Source organism: Phaenicophaeus curvirostris, chromosome 4 (assembly GCF_032191515.1).
Source record: "Phaenicophaeus curvirostris isolate KB17595 chromosome 4, BPBGC_Pcur_1.0, whole genome shotgun sequence".
In the NCBI taxonomy this organism is placed as follows: domain Eukaryota; kingdom Metazoa; phylum Chordata; class Aves; order Cuculiformes; family Cuculidae; genus Phaenicophaeus; species Phaenicophaeus curvirostris.
The window spans coordinates 69,615,644-69,632,607 of NC_091395.1; the positions used below are offsets into that span (position 1 = coordinate 69,615,644).

General features: G+C 39.4%; 1 protein-coding gene across 6 annotated transcripts in view; it reads right to left on the reverse strand.

The window, feature by feature from the left end:
• The window catches only part of NSD2 (nuclear receptor binding SET domain protein 2), a 108,965-nt gene that overhangs the window by 38,219 nt on the left and 53,782 nt on the right, over positions 1–16,964 (reverse strand). For all 6 annotated transcript variants that reach the window (XM_069856474.1, XM_069856476.1, XM_069856475.1 and 3 more), the window contains exons 3-4: positions 6,435–6,600; positions 193–359 (exon numbers count right to left, since the gene is read on the reverse strand). In XM_069856474.1, the coding sequence (XP_069712575.1) occupies positions 193–359; positions 6,435–6,600 (333 nt within the window). The remainder of the gene's footprint in view (positions 1–192; positions 360–6,434; positions 6,601–16,964) is intronic.

A 16,964-nucleotide genomic window follows, 5' to 3' on the forward strand; every position in this document is an offset into this window, starting at 1 on the left:
ACATTCTGATGGAACTGTATTTGATAGTACTGACATCATACATGAATCACTGACAAAGCAGAAGCATCTAGAAGCAAAATATAAGACTATAAACTGTCAGTAAAGCTTTCTAGAACAACTATTTATATTCATATATACATGTAACAGTAAAATAAAAACTTTTAAATCTTGTCTGACTTGGTGGCCTCTTACCTTTATTTTCTCTGCTTTAGTGAGGGCTTGTTTTGCGCTTTCCTGACATAACTGTTCAAACTGGTCTTTTTCTTTGAAGGGCACAAGGCTCTTCTCAAATATCCAGGCTCGCTCTGGGGCATCTCCAAAAAACTGAACATGATATTGACGAAAACTCTTTTTCTGTCCTGAAAATTAAAACAAAATGTATTTAAGATACAATTTCTGTTGCTTTCTGCACTTTCAGACTTAAAAGTCTTTTGTAAGCTGCTATTGTTACCATGACAAAAGTACAGCACAACTGGCTACCCTTTCAAAACCCAACTTACTCACCCGAGCCATAATCCATGAAGTCTGATACAAAAGCCCAATAGTTCAACTCCAAAAAAGAATATGCTTTGCTAAATTACTTAAGGTTACAGCAAGCTGTAGGCAATCCAGGGGACTCCTAGAACACACCGAAGATAATTTCTTAACCCAGCTAACAGACACCCCCACCCAAGGGGATGCAATACTGGACCTGACAATCACCAATACAAGTGAGCTCATCAGTGACCATGCACTAGTGGAGTTCAAAGTCCTGAGGAATATGGGACAGGCGAGGAGTATAGTCAGGACCCTAAATCTCAGTTATTTTTAAAGGGGTGTGTTCTTGTCTCCAGATGAAACATCTGGGTCAGTAATATGAAATAAACCTAATTAATAATACAACCCTAAGTTTTACTCACCATCACAGAGAGATATAAATATATTTTATAGATAAATAACTCCATATATGAGAAATACAAGAACGATAATGACTCATTTGAGATCAGATATGAGAATCTAGAGAAATGGCACAGGGAAAGGTCTCGGGACTGTAAGCATCACAAATACAATCCAGTAGTCTAAGACATGTTCAAGTCATGTACATTCAGGAGCAATTCCCTTACACAGTAATTATTCTGTCCTTATCAAGAAAATGTTGCTTAACTACGAACCACTGAACTCCAATAACAATCTATGACAAAATAAAGGGTAATTTTTTATTTTACCAGAATGTCCTACCAGAAAGACGGCAGACGACATTTAGAACCACTTGCAAAGATCTGCTTCTGAGCAGCCAATATTGCAGTCAGTTCCAAGCAGACATAGATACTCTATTCCTTTTGCAACATAGCACTAGACCCCTGCAGCTGCCTAATCAAGGAGTCTAAGTAACAATGCCTACCACTAGAAGCACTGAACCAGTTTGTGGATCTTCAGATATTTTCTGTGGGTTGAACTCATATTGATGCCCTGGATAAAATAATGGAATTCATTAAGAGTTTCTGTATTTAAAGACATCATTTTTGGCTCACAGAATCCTGGAACCAGTAGTTATGGAAGGTTTGGAAGAGTGTTCTGGAGAACCACCACTATTATTTGTCTTTTTCTGTACCTTAGCATCTGTGGTTGAGCAGTCAAGAGACAGGACACTGACTGAGATGGAGCTTTGGTCTGACTTAGTATGGGCCTTCTTGCACAAAAGTGTGTATCCTGCAAGTTCAAACTTACAAACTTTTCTCAAGCCTAAACAGCTGGAATGATGAAATAAAGTATTAGCATCCCAAAATTCAGGTTTTTATAAATGCTGGTGATCCTAAACCTAGGAAGGAGGAAAACAGGCCTAGTTGAGTATTTCTACAACTCTCATATAAAAGAACTCCTCTGTTCGGAACAGCAGACTTTTGATAGTGCCTCTACAGTAAATGTTAGGAAGATAACACAAGGCTGGAAGTACGTGATGGGAATGAATACGCATATCAGCGTGCACTTACCAAGTTATGATGGCTACCTAGATCTAGTGAAACCTCCTAAAGGAAAAGGCAGACTCCAGAGGAAAGATCAGAAATGACCCTTATCCATATTACATCAAACAGATAGAAGTTACCATCTCCAAGTATGTGGGCTCTTCCTTCTGTTAGTACTCCACAGGTGGCATTTAGACACAGGACATTGGCTTTTGCTAGATCTATTTCTATAAATAGCTGTAATTTTCTCAAAACCCAGCTCTTTATCTCATAATAGACCTAATAATCCAAAGAATCCCAAGGACTGCCTGATCAAAACTCTGAATGACTGCTACAAGAAAAATTTGTTGGAGGAGCCTATAATAACAATTCTAGCAATTGTATGAATGCTTGAAAGGGTTCCCAAGAAACCATTTCGTTTACTACCAACACTAAGTCTGGCTACAATCCTAGACATCCTCATACAACTTGTTCTTAAAAACCTCCTGTGAATGAGACCATACCATTTCTCAAAAAAATCCACTCCAATGCTTCTCTATCTTTATCCTTTTCAAGTGCTCTTAATATGTCTAAATATCATTGCTACTAAGCTGTTCTCCCCCCAGAACAAGAAGAGTTTATGCCTTTTCCTGTCTGCATATAATCCAAGTTATTTAAGGCCTGTTACTGGGTTCTCCTTTAGCTCTTTCTTGTCAGAATAAACAGCCCCATTTCCTTACGTCTGCCCGTGCAGGCAGACCCCTAGATGCCTGTTCATGCTGGCCTCAGAACCTTCTCCTCTTGGATCGTGTTTCTTGAAATGAAATGGCCCAAACAGCATAAAATGAAGAATGTAATCCCATCATGATACACGGGAAAAAATCAAAGGATCTACTTCAGGCTCTTTATAAGCAGCACAATTAACTATCCAAAAAGTCAGTGTGAATGTGGTCTTTCTGTAGAGAAAACTACAATGGGTTACTACAACTCTCAGATTCCTTTCTGTGAAAAGGCAGCTTTCCACTCATTTGCAAGCTTGATCCACGTAAAAATCCAACACCTACTCCTACAGAACCACATTATTTTTTCACACCGTAATTCCAAAACATCAACATTATTCTGATTTCCAATCCTACATTTTTACAGTCCCTCTGCATTGGAAACCTATAATTCCAATGTCAATTTTTGATGCATATTCTAGTCCGTTTTCCAAGTTCTCAATGCAACCCTTGAAAACTACATAAGAACAAAACCACAAAAACACTCCCTTACACACTTGGAAATACATAGTTAAAAGTTACTAAAATCTCTAGTGAGAGTGCAAATGCCCTAGTAAATGCCCTACTCTGTTCACAGCAATGGAAGCTGACATTTTCATTTATTTTAATTAAATACATGAAAGTATTTGGTTTGATGTTTATGCTTCTAAAGTTACATGCCGCTCCTACTTGGGTTTGATACTCCTGCTAACTTTTTTCTACTTAAACTGCAAGTTGTTTGGATTCTCTTTTCAGGCTTCTCAAACTTTCAGTACAGCTTGGCATAAATATACTAAAAAAGTAGTTTACTGTCCTCAGCTGAGGTTAAAACTAGTGAGGGATGCAATGTGCATCAAAAAGATTTCCTGTAAATAAAACAGTAAAGGAAGGCTAAGGAATGCTGACTGTGGCAGGAGACAGAGTGACAAAGGACACAGAAAAGTTTGGGGTATTCTATACCTTTTCTGTCTCTCAGCATTTTGTTAGTTTATTAAATGGACAAACAGACATCTGCCCCCAAGCCTCTAGGTTCTTTATTTCAGTGATAGAGGACACAAGACTGAGGCATTGCTCAGAGCTTATTAACAAAAAGTCAGGGAACGCTTAATCATACTAGACATTCATGAGATTATGGGAACAGATGGGATGCCTCAGAAAGAGCTGAAGGTGTTACCCAATGTGATGGCAAGGGTGACCTCAGTCACAGCCATCAGGGGAGATACTCGATGACTGGAAAAAGGCAAATATGGCAAGCATCGCACCTATCTTTGAGGAAAAACAAGAACAATCTGGGGAACTACAAGTTAAGCAGAATAGCTTATTCTCAATGCCTAGAAGGCTGTGGGGTAAATTCTCCTAAAAGCCACGTCCATGCAAATGTGTCCTGCCCCAGGCCCACGAGCCACATGCTTGTGTCCAGGCACAACTCAGGGAGTGGGTTTGTTTATCCGTGCAGCAATCCAGAAGCCAATAAGGTCACTCCCAGGGAAAAAATCAAAAGCAATATTTATTCTGGCTCCAGCAAACAAACAGACCAAAATACTCGGGTGCACCGTCGACACATGGGGGTGCGACTTCACAAAGTTACAGAAACGAACCCCAACATGTTCAGATCACAATCTGATCCCTAAATGCAACCCAGGTCACTTGGATCTGACCTAACACAGAATCACTAGGTTGGAAAAGATCTCCAGGATCATCAAGTCCAACGATTCCTATCAACCATTAAACCATGCCCCTGAGCACCTTATCCACCCGTCTTTTAAATACCTCCAGGGATGGTGACTCAACCACCTCCCTGGGCAGCCTGTTCCAGTGCCCAATGACCCTTTTGGTGAAAAATATTTTTCTGATGTCCAGCTTGAATCTCCCCTAGCAGAGCTTGAGACATGAACACTGTAAGATAACGGGAGAGAGACACAGAGAAAGAGAGAGAGAGAGAAAGAGAAGGAAAGAAATCACCACATCAAAGGCAGCAGCAGCTTCTGCCGGGCTGTGTGGTCCAATCTAAGTGATGGGAAGTGATGGTCGAGAGAAAGCATGAGAGCATGGAAGTGAGAACCCCAGTGTGGTTCCTTGTGAGTTCTTTCATAAGGCCTGCCCGATGCTTATCTGCATGCGCCGGGGTGGGCCTGCCACATGTCTCTTGGGAGGGTCCAGGAGCCTGGGGGGGCAGCGCCTGCTGCTGCATCAGCTTCCCCCGCTGCAGCCAGCTCTGTACCTTGAGCTCAGACGCACAAGGGAGAGCAGCGCTCGCTCCTGCATTACCCCTCATGCCACAAAACAAAGACACAAATGGGCAGTCTTCAGACAAAGTGTTTAAGGCAAAGAAAGAAGCCAAGTCGGGCTTTACAACGTGAAAGGCAAGATGATGTCTGGGAAAAGCCTGCACAGACTCACCAAGATCAAACTGTGGCTAATCAGATTCACACAGCTCTAATACAAAAGGCAATGGGCATAGGGTTGAAACAAAGGAAATTTCAACTGGATAAAGGGAAAGGTCTTCTTGCCATAACAGTTGCCCAGAAGGCCGTAATGTCTCCATCCCTGAAGACATAAAATATTTGACTGGACAATGCCTTGAGACACCTGCTCTAACTTGGAGACTATATGATTTGTAGAGGTCTTTTCCAATCTCTATTACTTTATCATTTGACAACCAGCACAGATAAGTCTCAGAATTTTCTGTCCCTGTACTTGGCATTGGTGAGGTGGTACCTCAAATACTGTGTTCAGCTTTGAGCCATTCATTACAAGAAAGACATTGAGGAGCTAGAGCATGTCCAGAGAAGAGCAACGAAGTTGGTGAAGGTACTGGAGAACAAGTCTCACAAGGAGTGTCTGAGGGAGCTGGGGTTGTTTTGCCTGGAGAAAAGGAGGCTGACGGGTGACCTTATCACTGTCTACAACTGCCTGAAAGGAGGTTGTAGAGAGGTGGGTGTTGGCCTCTTTTCCCAAGTAAGAGGTGATGAGAGGGAGTGGCCTCAAGTTGCACAAGGGAAGGTTCAGACAGGACATTAGGAGAAATTTCTTCACTGAAAGGGTTATTGGGCATTAGCACAGGCTGCCCAGGGAGGTGGCAGAGTCCGCATCCCTGGGGGTATTTAAAAGACAGGTAGACTAGGTGCTCAGGGATATGATTTAGTAATGGGCAGGTATGATTGGACTTAATGATCTTAAAGGTCTTTTACAACCTAGCGATTCTATGATTCCATGAAGTTTTGGGGATCAGCATAGAAATCAAAGATGCAAATGAGATTAAGAAACAGTATGGATTCCTACCTAAAAATGTCATTCTCAGTTGGTAGTTCCTCAGCTTAGAATCACCCTACCCTGTCTGTAGATAACAGTATTCATTCTATGAATCACAGAAAACCTAGCTGCCTGAATTAGGGAGTATTTAATTCCCATTAGCTTTCAATAAAATTTTTAGCCCGTCACTTCTCCAAGCATCTCCACAAAAACAATGGAAAGTACCATCAGGTAACTGGTTTAATAAAAGAGTCCACACAGTTTCATAGATTACAATTTAGATATCTTTTAGAAAACGTTCAGAATTAAAAAGACAGAAAAAAACCATGTCTGCTATATGCTCAAGAACAGCGTTTACATGATCTTAACATTCCTCTTGACAACAAGGAGCTGATCCAGTTACTGATACAACTGAAAAGATAAAATAAAGAACAGAATTTTCCCAAAATAATGATTACGTATACCTGAAGAAATCCAGATATTTGCAGCATCACTGACATACCTTTTAGTTTAGTGTAGGAATGGAGAACAGGATCAGCAGAAACCATACATGGCCACCATGGAAAACCAGACACTTTCGACCACACTAGATCTCCTATATTATACTTCAACAGATGGACTTTGTCTTCTTTGATGATACTTTGAGTTGAATCTCTCTTAGCAGGAGCCTTAAAGATTAAAAAAGAGAAATATATATATATTTCTTCAGATATGTACTAGGATTACTGAATAGCTCACAAAAATAAACAAACTACAGTTCATATTGTGTTTAAACACTTACATTCTATGTAAAAACACAGAGAGTGGTAATGGAAGGACAGAAATAAGAAATAGTTCACCAGAATAAAGAACTATCACGTTTGCTAAGAAAGCATAATTATATTTCACAAATAAGAAAAGCTTTAAGTCACAATTTTTTTCTCTCACAGCAAAAAAAATAATAAATCCAAGTTCCATTTGTTTCTGGTTTTAGTTAGAAATACTGGCAAGTAAGCTGTGATTTCCCTTTATCTTTCTGAAAAACTACTGAGAGACCATAAGGAAGGCTTACTTCAGTTTCAAATATATTAACTGAGCACTGGCTCTGGATGTGGAAGAACCAACCTCCCTCTGTACTGAATATTATTAAACAAATTAAGTGCTATACACATGAATGTGTTCTTAGATTTAAAAATAAAATAAGATCCCAAACTAGAATAGGCTGAAATTGTGTCTTTATGCCTGAACAAACAGCCAGTCAAAAAATGCTGAACTCTATCTTTCAGCTGCCTTTTTACATCCTGAGAATGTGACACGAACTCTTCCCCACATCTTTTTGCAGGGTTTTTCTTTATGTTCCGGTTCTAGCAGCAAAAGTTTGTGAGTGCTCTGAAGCTATTTTAGCTATTGGAAACCAATTACAGTACTACTTCCATTTCAAAGGATAGATTTCACTGCTATGTGGAGTTCCATGCTCCCCTATGACAGACATCTACTCACCAACTAAAACCATTCCATCAAGTTAGTTAAATTTTGTCTTTTTGCCTCCATCTGTTTTATTTAACATAAACCATCACAGAATCACTAGGTTGGAAAAGACCCACAGGATCATCGAATCCAACCATTCCTATCAAACACTAAACCAGGCCCCTCAGCACCTCATCCACCCGTCCCTTAAACACCTCCAGGGAAGGTGAATCAACCACCTCCCTGGGCAGCCTCTGCCAAAGACCCTTTCCGTGAAAAAATTTTTTCTGATGTCCAGCCTGAACCTCCCCTGGCAGAGCTTGAGGCCATTCCCTCTTGTCCTGTCCCTTGTCACTTGGGAGAAGAGGCCAGCACCCTCCTCTCTACAACCTCCTTTCAGGTAGTTATAGAGAGCAATGAGGTCTCCCCTCAGCTTTCTCTTCTCCAGGCTAAACAACCCCAGCTCCCTCAGCCACTCCTCCTAAGATTTGTTCTCCAGCCCCTTCACCAGCTTCACTGCTCAAATGCCTTTATTTAATTAATGCCTTTACTGAGGTAGGCACTAACTCAATGTAAGAAAGCACAGAATGTGTCTCATTACCGATATCTGGGGAAAGAAAAATAAAATTCACATTTTTAACTTGTTTTTGCATTTTTCTAGTACTAAATTTATGTAAAACATGTTACATTGTTCACCTTGCATAGTACCAGCCCAACAGAAGACAGACTGGAACTTTAGACTTTCACTGGATTTAATGTTAGAGCTGAAGCAAAATCCTGTTGTAATTAATAAAAGAGTTAAGAGGGAAGAAAGAGCACTGTTATGAAAATGTAAATCTAGAATGCAGAAAAAATAGTTTGAGCTTATGTTGAATCAGATCAGGTTACCTTGTACAGATCTCTAAACCCACAGAACACTGCCATGACTAATTACGCATTATTTTCCAAACACAAACAACAAAAATCTTTGATGTGCTGCAACAGCATAGAGATTTTCTTTCAACTCAAACACAGATGTACATCCAAGTAGAAACCCTAAAGCTTAATAGACTCAAACTTCTTTCCTGAAAGCTTTTAAAGCTCTGCCTGGTAAACACACATGATGCTATGTCATCTGATTGCTACGGACAGTTACTCATCCTGTGATTCAGCTTTTCTGACGAATTCAGACTTGGTTCATGTGCCTCCAGCTAGAGCCACGTTCCCATGTCTGGAGGTTTTTGGCTCTCTAAGGATTCTGTAAGACTGTCAGAAAATCTCTCCCACTGAGCTTGCCTCAAGTCCAGCACACTCAACAGACCTAAAAGATTCCAAGCAGATGTGAAAAATCAGATGATCCTTCTGGCAGTTCAAGGTGACATGAAAAGTTATGCTTAAAAGCTAAAACGAAATAAGACATGCCAGCTGAGAACAGATCTGGAAAAACATTATCCTAACACACACCAACTGACTTCAGGTGGGATGAAAATATTTTTCAATGACTTAATTTTCCAGAAATGTAAGTTACTCAGGATTCTGACTCTCGCCTTTAATTTGTGAGCCCCTGTATTTCTCAGAAAGTGCGACTATGCTACAAAGATTTATGACTATGGCCTGCGAGGGAGCTGGCTGCAATAATGAAAAGGCTCTAGCAGTGCTTCTTATTGCAGCATGATCTAAAGAGGCCGGGGGGGGCGGAACAGGGGAGGGAAGCAGGGACATGACATAGTACTGGATGAATATGGCATTTCAATACACTTACAAATACGTTGCCAATTTTAAATATGCCCAGAAGTCTTTAACTACACTGGATCACACTAAAATCTTGAAAATAACAGGCTCTGATAAAACCTGCAAGGTTTATCTATACACTTGCTGTATTTGTGGGGGTTTTTACTGATAAAATGTACATACATGTACATTGTATGTACATGGTGGTTGAGTCACCTTCCCTGGAGGTGTTTAAGGCACGGGTAGATGAGGCGCTGAGGGATATGGTTTAGTGTTTGATGGGAACAGTTGGACTCAATGATCCGGTGGGTCTCTTCCAACCTGGTTGTTCTGTGATACTTTAAAAGAACGGCAAAATACAGCACAGACTTCCATACATTTAATTTCTTTTAAAAGCTCTCATATGAGGTTATTTAAAAACCTATAGAAAACATCACCATGAACCCACTCATTTCCATCTTTCTTTCCCACATCATCCTGGTTTAGTTTGCTTTTCTCATTCTAGGAATAACTCTGATCTATTTAACAGGTATTTCAATAGTAAACAGTGAAGTCTAATTCCTGGCATCTACTTCCAAGACAAGCAATGGTAGGACATCAACAGCCCCTTCAATATTTCCTCTCAAAAATATTTGTGAAAACTGTCAGCATAGCACTGACTGCTTAAGTATTTAAATTGTTTAAAACCATCAGAATGTGCTCAATACTGGAAGGAAATAATATGCACAGACTTTACTCCAGTATCCACGTTGTGGTTGGTTTGTTTTTTTATTAAACTATTGATGGGGTGGGATGAAGAGAGCATTTCTAAACAAATCTGCCACCCAGTCCCCTGATGGCATCTGTGTCCCCATGCAGTGAGAGCTGGAGCTTCTTTATGAGACGCTTGTTCTCTGCAGTTTTTAAGAACAGGAAATCACCGTCCAAGTTACAAAGTGGTACAGAGAAAACGTAATTTGGCTTGCAGCTTTTTTTAATCCAGAAGAAAACAGGAGCTGTTGTTTAGGGAAATTCTGACTACTAGCCATATAAAGTCAGACAGAACAGGGCATCTGGCTGTGCAGCTGTCGAAGATGGGGAGGCAAGGACAGGAAGAGCATATTTGGTGGTCTGTGTGAACGCACCAGAAGACAGGGAATACCTCCTCCTGCAATAGTCAATCAGTTCTTTTTGTGAGAAGACTTAAGCAAGCAAACTAAGATGGGAGACTCCCTGTTTAGAGCAAAACTGCAAAGTTAAGGGAAGGTCACACAAAATCTAACTATGTTAGAATACCTTCCCCTCAATTTTTGGCTCTTTGCACCTTTTTGACAACTTATTTCTTTAAATTGTTCTCATTTCTAATTAGATTTTCTATGCATAAATGTCCAAGTAATGACTGTCTGGATTTCTGTGCTGCAGAGGAGCATAGAACAACCTTTGCTTGCTGTCATTGCTTAAGAAGTCTGGACTACTCTGCATGTGCCCCATCCCATCACCTTTTACTGCAGTTTTAATAGAAGTCACATTTAGTCTTAGTATTTAGTCACAATTTCCCCTCCCTCTCCTTCCTTAATTACACTCTCTACAGCCTCCGAGATAACGACCATCTCAGACACCTTAGCCTCAAATTTAAACCAGTTCTACTGAACAGAAGAAGGAAACAGCTAGTGATCATTTATCTTTTCTACCCTATTCCAGTTTTGGGTTTGTTTGGGGTTTTTTATCCCTTTCAAGCCCGGACTGCAGAGAAGTTACATAAATGGGCAATGAAAGCCTAGGGGAGCAGGTGATGACTCCCAGACAGGCCAGTCCTAGTGCTGAACACACAGGCCATCTGACAGGCTCTGCACTATTCAGTACGGCACATATCAGAATTCCCGATTTTCTGGCTTAGTATTGTAAGAAAGACTTGCTCAAAAGGCAACTAGATGAATTTTAAATTTATTTTGTCCAGGGGGTGTGGGCCATGGAATGGAGTAATTCCCTTATTGCAACTCAGGGGTTTTGTGAGAAGTGATTCCTTGAAGAGTACCAGCATCCCTAAAAACACATCTGGGCTGGCAGCTGCAACAGGCTGAGAAGGGCCAAAACAGAAAAGAAAATTTAACATGCTTTCCTCTTCCCTTACCATTTCACAGATTTGTTTGTCATTTCTCTCAGCACTTTCATAAGCAATTAGTGACAGGCAGATTGATGAGGATTTATGACACTGCTGTCAGCATTCTACCAGCCCAAAGAAGTGGCTCAGGCACAGAAGACGTTGGTATTTAATTGACTTTGCCTGTGTCTGATCAAAAGAATCCAATCAGTTTCCATTTAGTTCTGGTCTGACTAATGAGTAATGGCAAGACAGGAACTCACTGTGAACGATGGATACTTTCAAAGCTTAAAACTATCTTAAAATGACCATAGAAAAATGCATTTAAGGGTAGCATCTCTACTGTACTGAGAGATTTAGGTTTGTGTGTAGACTCTGCTATGAAAACACCATAATGACTGCTTAGTAAACAAAGGACAAAGGTAATTTAAAAGAAAAAACACACCCCACTACCTAGAAGACTTATTAAATGCCATCAGACTGAGATAACTTTATCCCTTTTAAAGTTACCACTGGTAGAGATACTAATATTATCTATTTTGTGTATATGTGCACATGGGCATATATGTGCAAGTAATTATAACCCCTCAAAACTACTAAATTACCTTAAGCATCAAAAAGCTATTATTTCACTATACAAACTTTGAAAGATATAGAAATAATGTAAAAAATCCCCTTCACTAAACTATAAGTGTCAAAAAGTGATCAGACTAAGAACAATGTTGAGGATCAGTGAAGGATACACCACCAGAATTTAATATTGGGCGGAAAAAAGAACAATTAAAAGAAATGAAGACAGTAAACGTTCTTAGTGGAACATAACAGGCAAGTACATATTGAAGAACTTGCAGATATCTGCTATCCCACTTTCTGTGCTCATTTTCAATTCAGCTCCATCCTGTATCAAAGAACTTCTACTGGACTGCACTGTACTAGAAGGCCACACTACAAACACCGACTGCTGAAGGTCCACTAGCACTCTAGAATAAAAGCCAACCTACCAGCAGTACAAAGAAACTAAACCAAAATAATCAAGTTCCCTAAACAGAACACACAAACAGTGAAACATGTTTGCATACCATGGAAAGGACAACACTGCTTGCTGACCCAAGCCACATATTTTTCGGGTCCTGCTATCTACTTGTTCTGTGTGTCACCCACTCATACTCTGCTTTCCTATCACGGGTTTGTGCAACAGAAAAACAAGTGAAAATACTTTGTCATCTCTTGCCTGTATCAGGAACGACAGTGAACTAAGGAAGTGGTTGTAGAACAAACTTCATTCCTTTCAGAGATTCAGGAGAGGTGGTGGGTTTGTCTGGAGCAAAAGGGAGCAACAGAACAAACAAGACTGGCTTTGTAATGTTGTTTTCACTTGAGTTCACCAATGATTAAGGACACAACAAAAATCCCACCAAACTATGTAATAGGACAATGATACAAAACATTTCTTCCCTGAAAAACCACCATCATAATTATGCTCTTAGGAAAGCTCTTGCTTCCTGAAAACTTTAGGAATTGCACTTGACAAAAGACAAGTCACCATTCAGTCTTCAGGCAAAGGAATGGCGGGATGCAGCTACTTTCCCAATGAGGGATGTTCTGTCCTTCCCAACACAGAAACAGCTTCTTCTCACTCCATTGACTGAGGACAAAAATCTCATGAAGTCAAATCACTACAAACCAAAAAATTATAACTACAGCTGATTAAAATCTATGTAAAATCCTCAATATACACTATTGCTTCAAATGAAAAGGGTGGCAATTTAAGTCTCTTAAGGAATGGCCAGTGCTTATTCTAATTGATTCTGCTTATAAAACCACAGTATCCTCACTTAGTGGTTTGGAGTTTCTTTTCTTTAAAGATAATTCACACATTACAGTAAATCTTTTCATCCCAGAAGGACAAATCCTCAGAGGCCCTATGTTTATCCAAATAGCTACCAACTTCTGGGATGTGGGGGAGTATATTTTGATAGCAAACCACAAGTAACTGAGCGAGTAAAGGATAAAAATAAGTTTTTCCACTTTGTCTTGTTATATTCTATTTATCATCTAACGGAAGAATGCTACGTAATGACTTATTCAGCAAACCGCTGTCTACAGAATGTTTCAGGCAGAAGACCAAAGAATAAACCAGACCCTCATCAGATGATTAAGAGAAAACACAAATGGGGAAGGATGAAGAAACATTAAGAAAGGAGCAATGAATGGGCAAAGTTTTGTGTTCCACCTTCAGTAAAACAGAAAGGGACACTTCAGCAGACCAAAGACTGCAACCCTCAAATGGCCATTGCATCAACCTTTGCGCAATTAAATCTGCAACACCCTTGTATAACACACATCACATTGTGCAGTGAGGTAAAGACTGAGGGGAAGAAAGGTATGAAATATCCAGATCAACACAAAAAATGAACAAACCCTGTACTGGGAGATGGTTTGTTAGTTTTTTCAGATTTCCATGTTTTATACTAAGCCAGGATTTAACTGAAACCTTCCCAATTAAATTTCAAGACTAATTACATTAAATGTATTTCTTCAAGTTATCTTTTCTTTCCTTCTGTTACTAACCACTTAACTTCTTTTCTTCTGTTACTAAAAGGGAGTCATATCTGGCAATGTGAATTACATTTACAGAAGACACTAAGTTTGAACCTTCCTGCCACAACTTTTCTTCAACGTTCTTACTTTTTTTCAATGTGCTTAGCTGGTAAAGCTATGAAACAAGAGGATAAAATAGGCTGAAGAAAAATCACTGCTCTATTTGCACATTCCCTGAAAACTTTTCTGTGCTGGCTGAGGCTCTTTGAAAGCAAATATAAGTTTCATGGCAATATGTTTTGTTTCCTTCACGTCTTTCCACAAACTCATTTAAAGTAGTTCAGGGACAGCATGTTGGGTTCACATAGGACCCTCTCCTCCAAGACAGAAAGCAAGCAGGAGGCAATAAAAAAAACTATTTAAGTTTAGAGAGGAATTGATAATGTAGATTATGGATTTAAAAACAAGACAACTCTGTATTTCAAATCAATCACTAAACTCCTGGATACATTTCAATTCTTTTCTCTGGCTTTGGTTCCCTCATTAGCAAGCCTCTAGCAGATGAGAAATTTGTTTTTAAGATGCTTCTACATTTAAAAACAAATCTGTCTATCCCAATCAGCAGTCTTCCTTTACAAAAATATTATCTGAGCAAGATTTTAGAAATAAGCGTAATACAGTATTTCAGTAACTAGGATACAACCCTTTTTTGAGAGTAAAGGGATGGAGAGAAACAGATTCAAGAAATCATAGATAGATCCAGTGAGATGCAAGTTCTTGAACACCTCCCAACCTTCCAGCTTTCTTAAAAATATGGAGAGAAGTTTCTTTGAACTCATTTACTGAATTTCTGCATTTACATTTAGATGACCTCTTAAATTGTAAGTTACTGCCTTATTATTGAAAGGTTCCACGTTTCAGAAATTTAAATTAGGTAAGGCTTGATGAGAATGAATGAAACCTTCTTTTACACTGAGTATTAGAAAAAGATTCCTGCCTACATCCAACTCCAATAACCTTCACCCAACCTCAAAAGCATAAACTTTTGATGGAGTATCTGGGTACAGAAGACAGTGTGGATGTGAGATGCTACAGAAGTCTGGAAAAGCACAGCTGTAGAGTGATGAGGAAGTCTGGCACAGAAAATGGTTATTTCTGAATAATCTCCATATGAATTTCACATAAGATAACAGAATGAAAGCTAAACCATCTCAGTGTACCTAAAGATTTTCAGAATGCCATCTCCATATGTATTTTGTTAACTACATTTACAATATACATACTTTCAAGATCAGAATCTGTATCAGGGCCATAACCTTAGCACTCTCCTACACCCTTACGGAGTTCAGTAGGAAAGTTCTCCCAATACTCTTTCTTAATATGTACCCTCCTCTTGGTAGCTCACAAGCACCCAGGGTAGCACAAGTAGATGTTCTGAACCCTAATATTCTTGGAAAAAGTAGAATAACCCAAGTGCAGATAACACTTCCAGCATACAAACAGACTTACTGTTTACTGGTGAAGGCAGATATTTATCTCTATGCTTTCTTTTCAACAAGAACACTGCTGAAAGAAGAGGTCTAAGCTCAACAAATGCTGATTCAGCATGAAGAAACAGCATTATAGCTAACTAATAAAAAAGCAGGCACAAGAGGATTCCACCCAAGTCATGCTGTTACATATACCTAGGCAGGTCCTTCTCTTCCACACACGAAATACAAGAAATAGTATCAGTGGTTAACTGGCCTTGGGCAGGTGGGGGGAACCACAAGAATGAAACAGGCAGACATGACCTTGATTTGGCAATGCTGAACCATATTCCTGAAACGATACTTACCTTCAGCAATAAAGATGTACAGAAAACCTGGAAAACTCTAACGAGAAACGTCCCAATGCCATATGAATATTAAAATAGGGCAGTTGTTGCAGTAAAGCATCAGAAAGCACGTGATCCAAGTGCAATCAATCCCACAAGAACTAAGAACACATATTATTTTATTTCATCACAAGCATCCTCAACATACACTTCAGTTGATGTTTATTTACCAAAACAACAAAAAAGGAACAAACTCAAGCTTTTCAGGCAATAGTTGCTGCTATCAAGCCACAGATACACTTTCTTTCTTCATGCAAGAGTAGCAGGGCTTGTTTGACAAAGGTCTGCACAAGATCGCTTTCCCTCTTGCACTGGGCTTCCAAAGCAAAGCAATTTTATGAACTGTCTTTCTGAGAAGAGAAATAATTCCTTGTTATTGACAACATACACTTTCAACTACTGAACATTTTATGACGCACAAGAGAACAACTTCTGTAGGCACTTATGGTATTTGCAAAAACCAGAAATGTAAATGTTAACATAGCTGGACCTATTTATAATGGGAGGATAACTAAACATGGTAATAGACAAACAAAATCAGTGTCTTTTAGAGGCACTATAGTTCACGTGCCCTACATGAAATACACTCAAGAACAAGGAAACTTGTAAAGGAGGCCATATCACTGTTCCAAGACAGATCAAAATATTTTGCTCTTGCTACTTTGCCTAAGGGTTACCACAAAGCATCCTTCTTCCTTGACAAAAAGGGGCTTTAAGGGCCAGAAATGACATCTGGTACAGATCACTTAACTTTCCCAAAAATCTGCCTGTAAATCCATCCAAGTAACATAACCCTGAACTGTAGATCTAACTCTCAGCTAAATACTAGAATTACGCATGCATAATTTTGGTGAAGCAGAACTCTGAGCAGAGCACAGAAAGTCTTCACCGCATCTTGGTCAGAAAAGCAGTGAAAACAAGCAAATTCCTTGCCACATACACCAGTAATGGCCAATACCATGTGAAAAGGACATGCTGAGATGACTGTATTCGTTTAAATAATGATACTATCAGTGCTACGACTCGGAATAAGTCTGGTTAACTTAAAGACAATTAAACCAAAAAAGCATCGTTAATCTCTGAACTGCGTTACGGCACACAAGCTGTTGTTGAGTTGCAAAGGCCAGAAGATGGTCTGCTCAGCACTTTACTTCATCTATCCTGTCTACGATAGTACCCAAAAGACCAAAATAAAGTCCTGGAAAACACAAAGCAAAATCACGAGTATGAAACAATGCAAATTGCTGACGTTCTCCAAATTTGAGTTAGATTATATCTGGTCAGCTCTTTTCCACAGAAAAGTGGCTCAGTATCCAGAAACAGTCAAGAATCAATCAAATGCTAAGTATTATTTATAATGAAAAATAATGAAGTTGCCA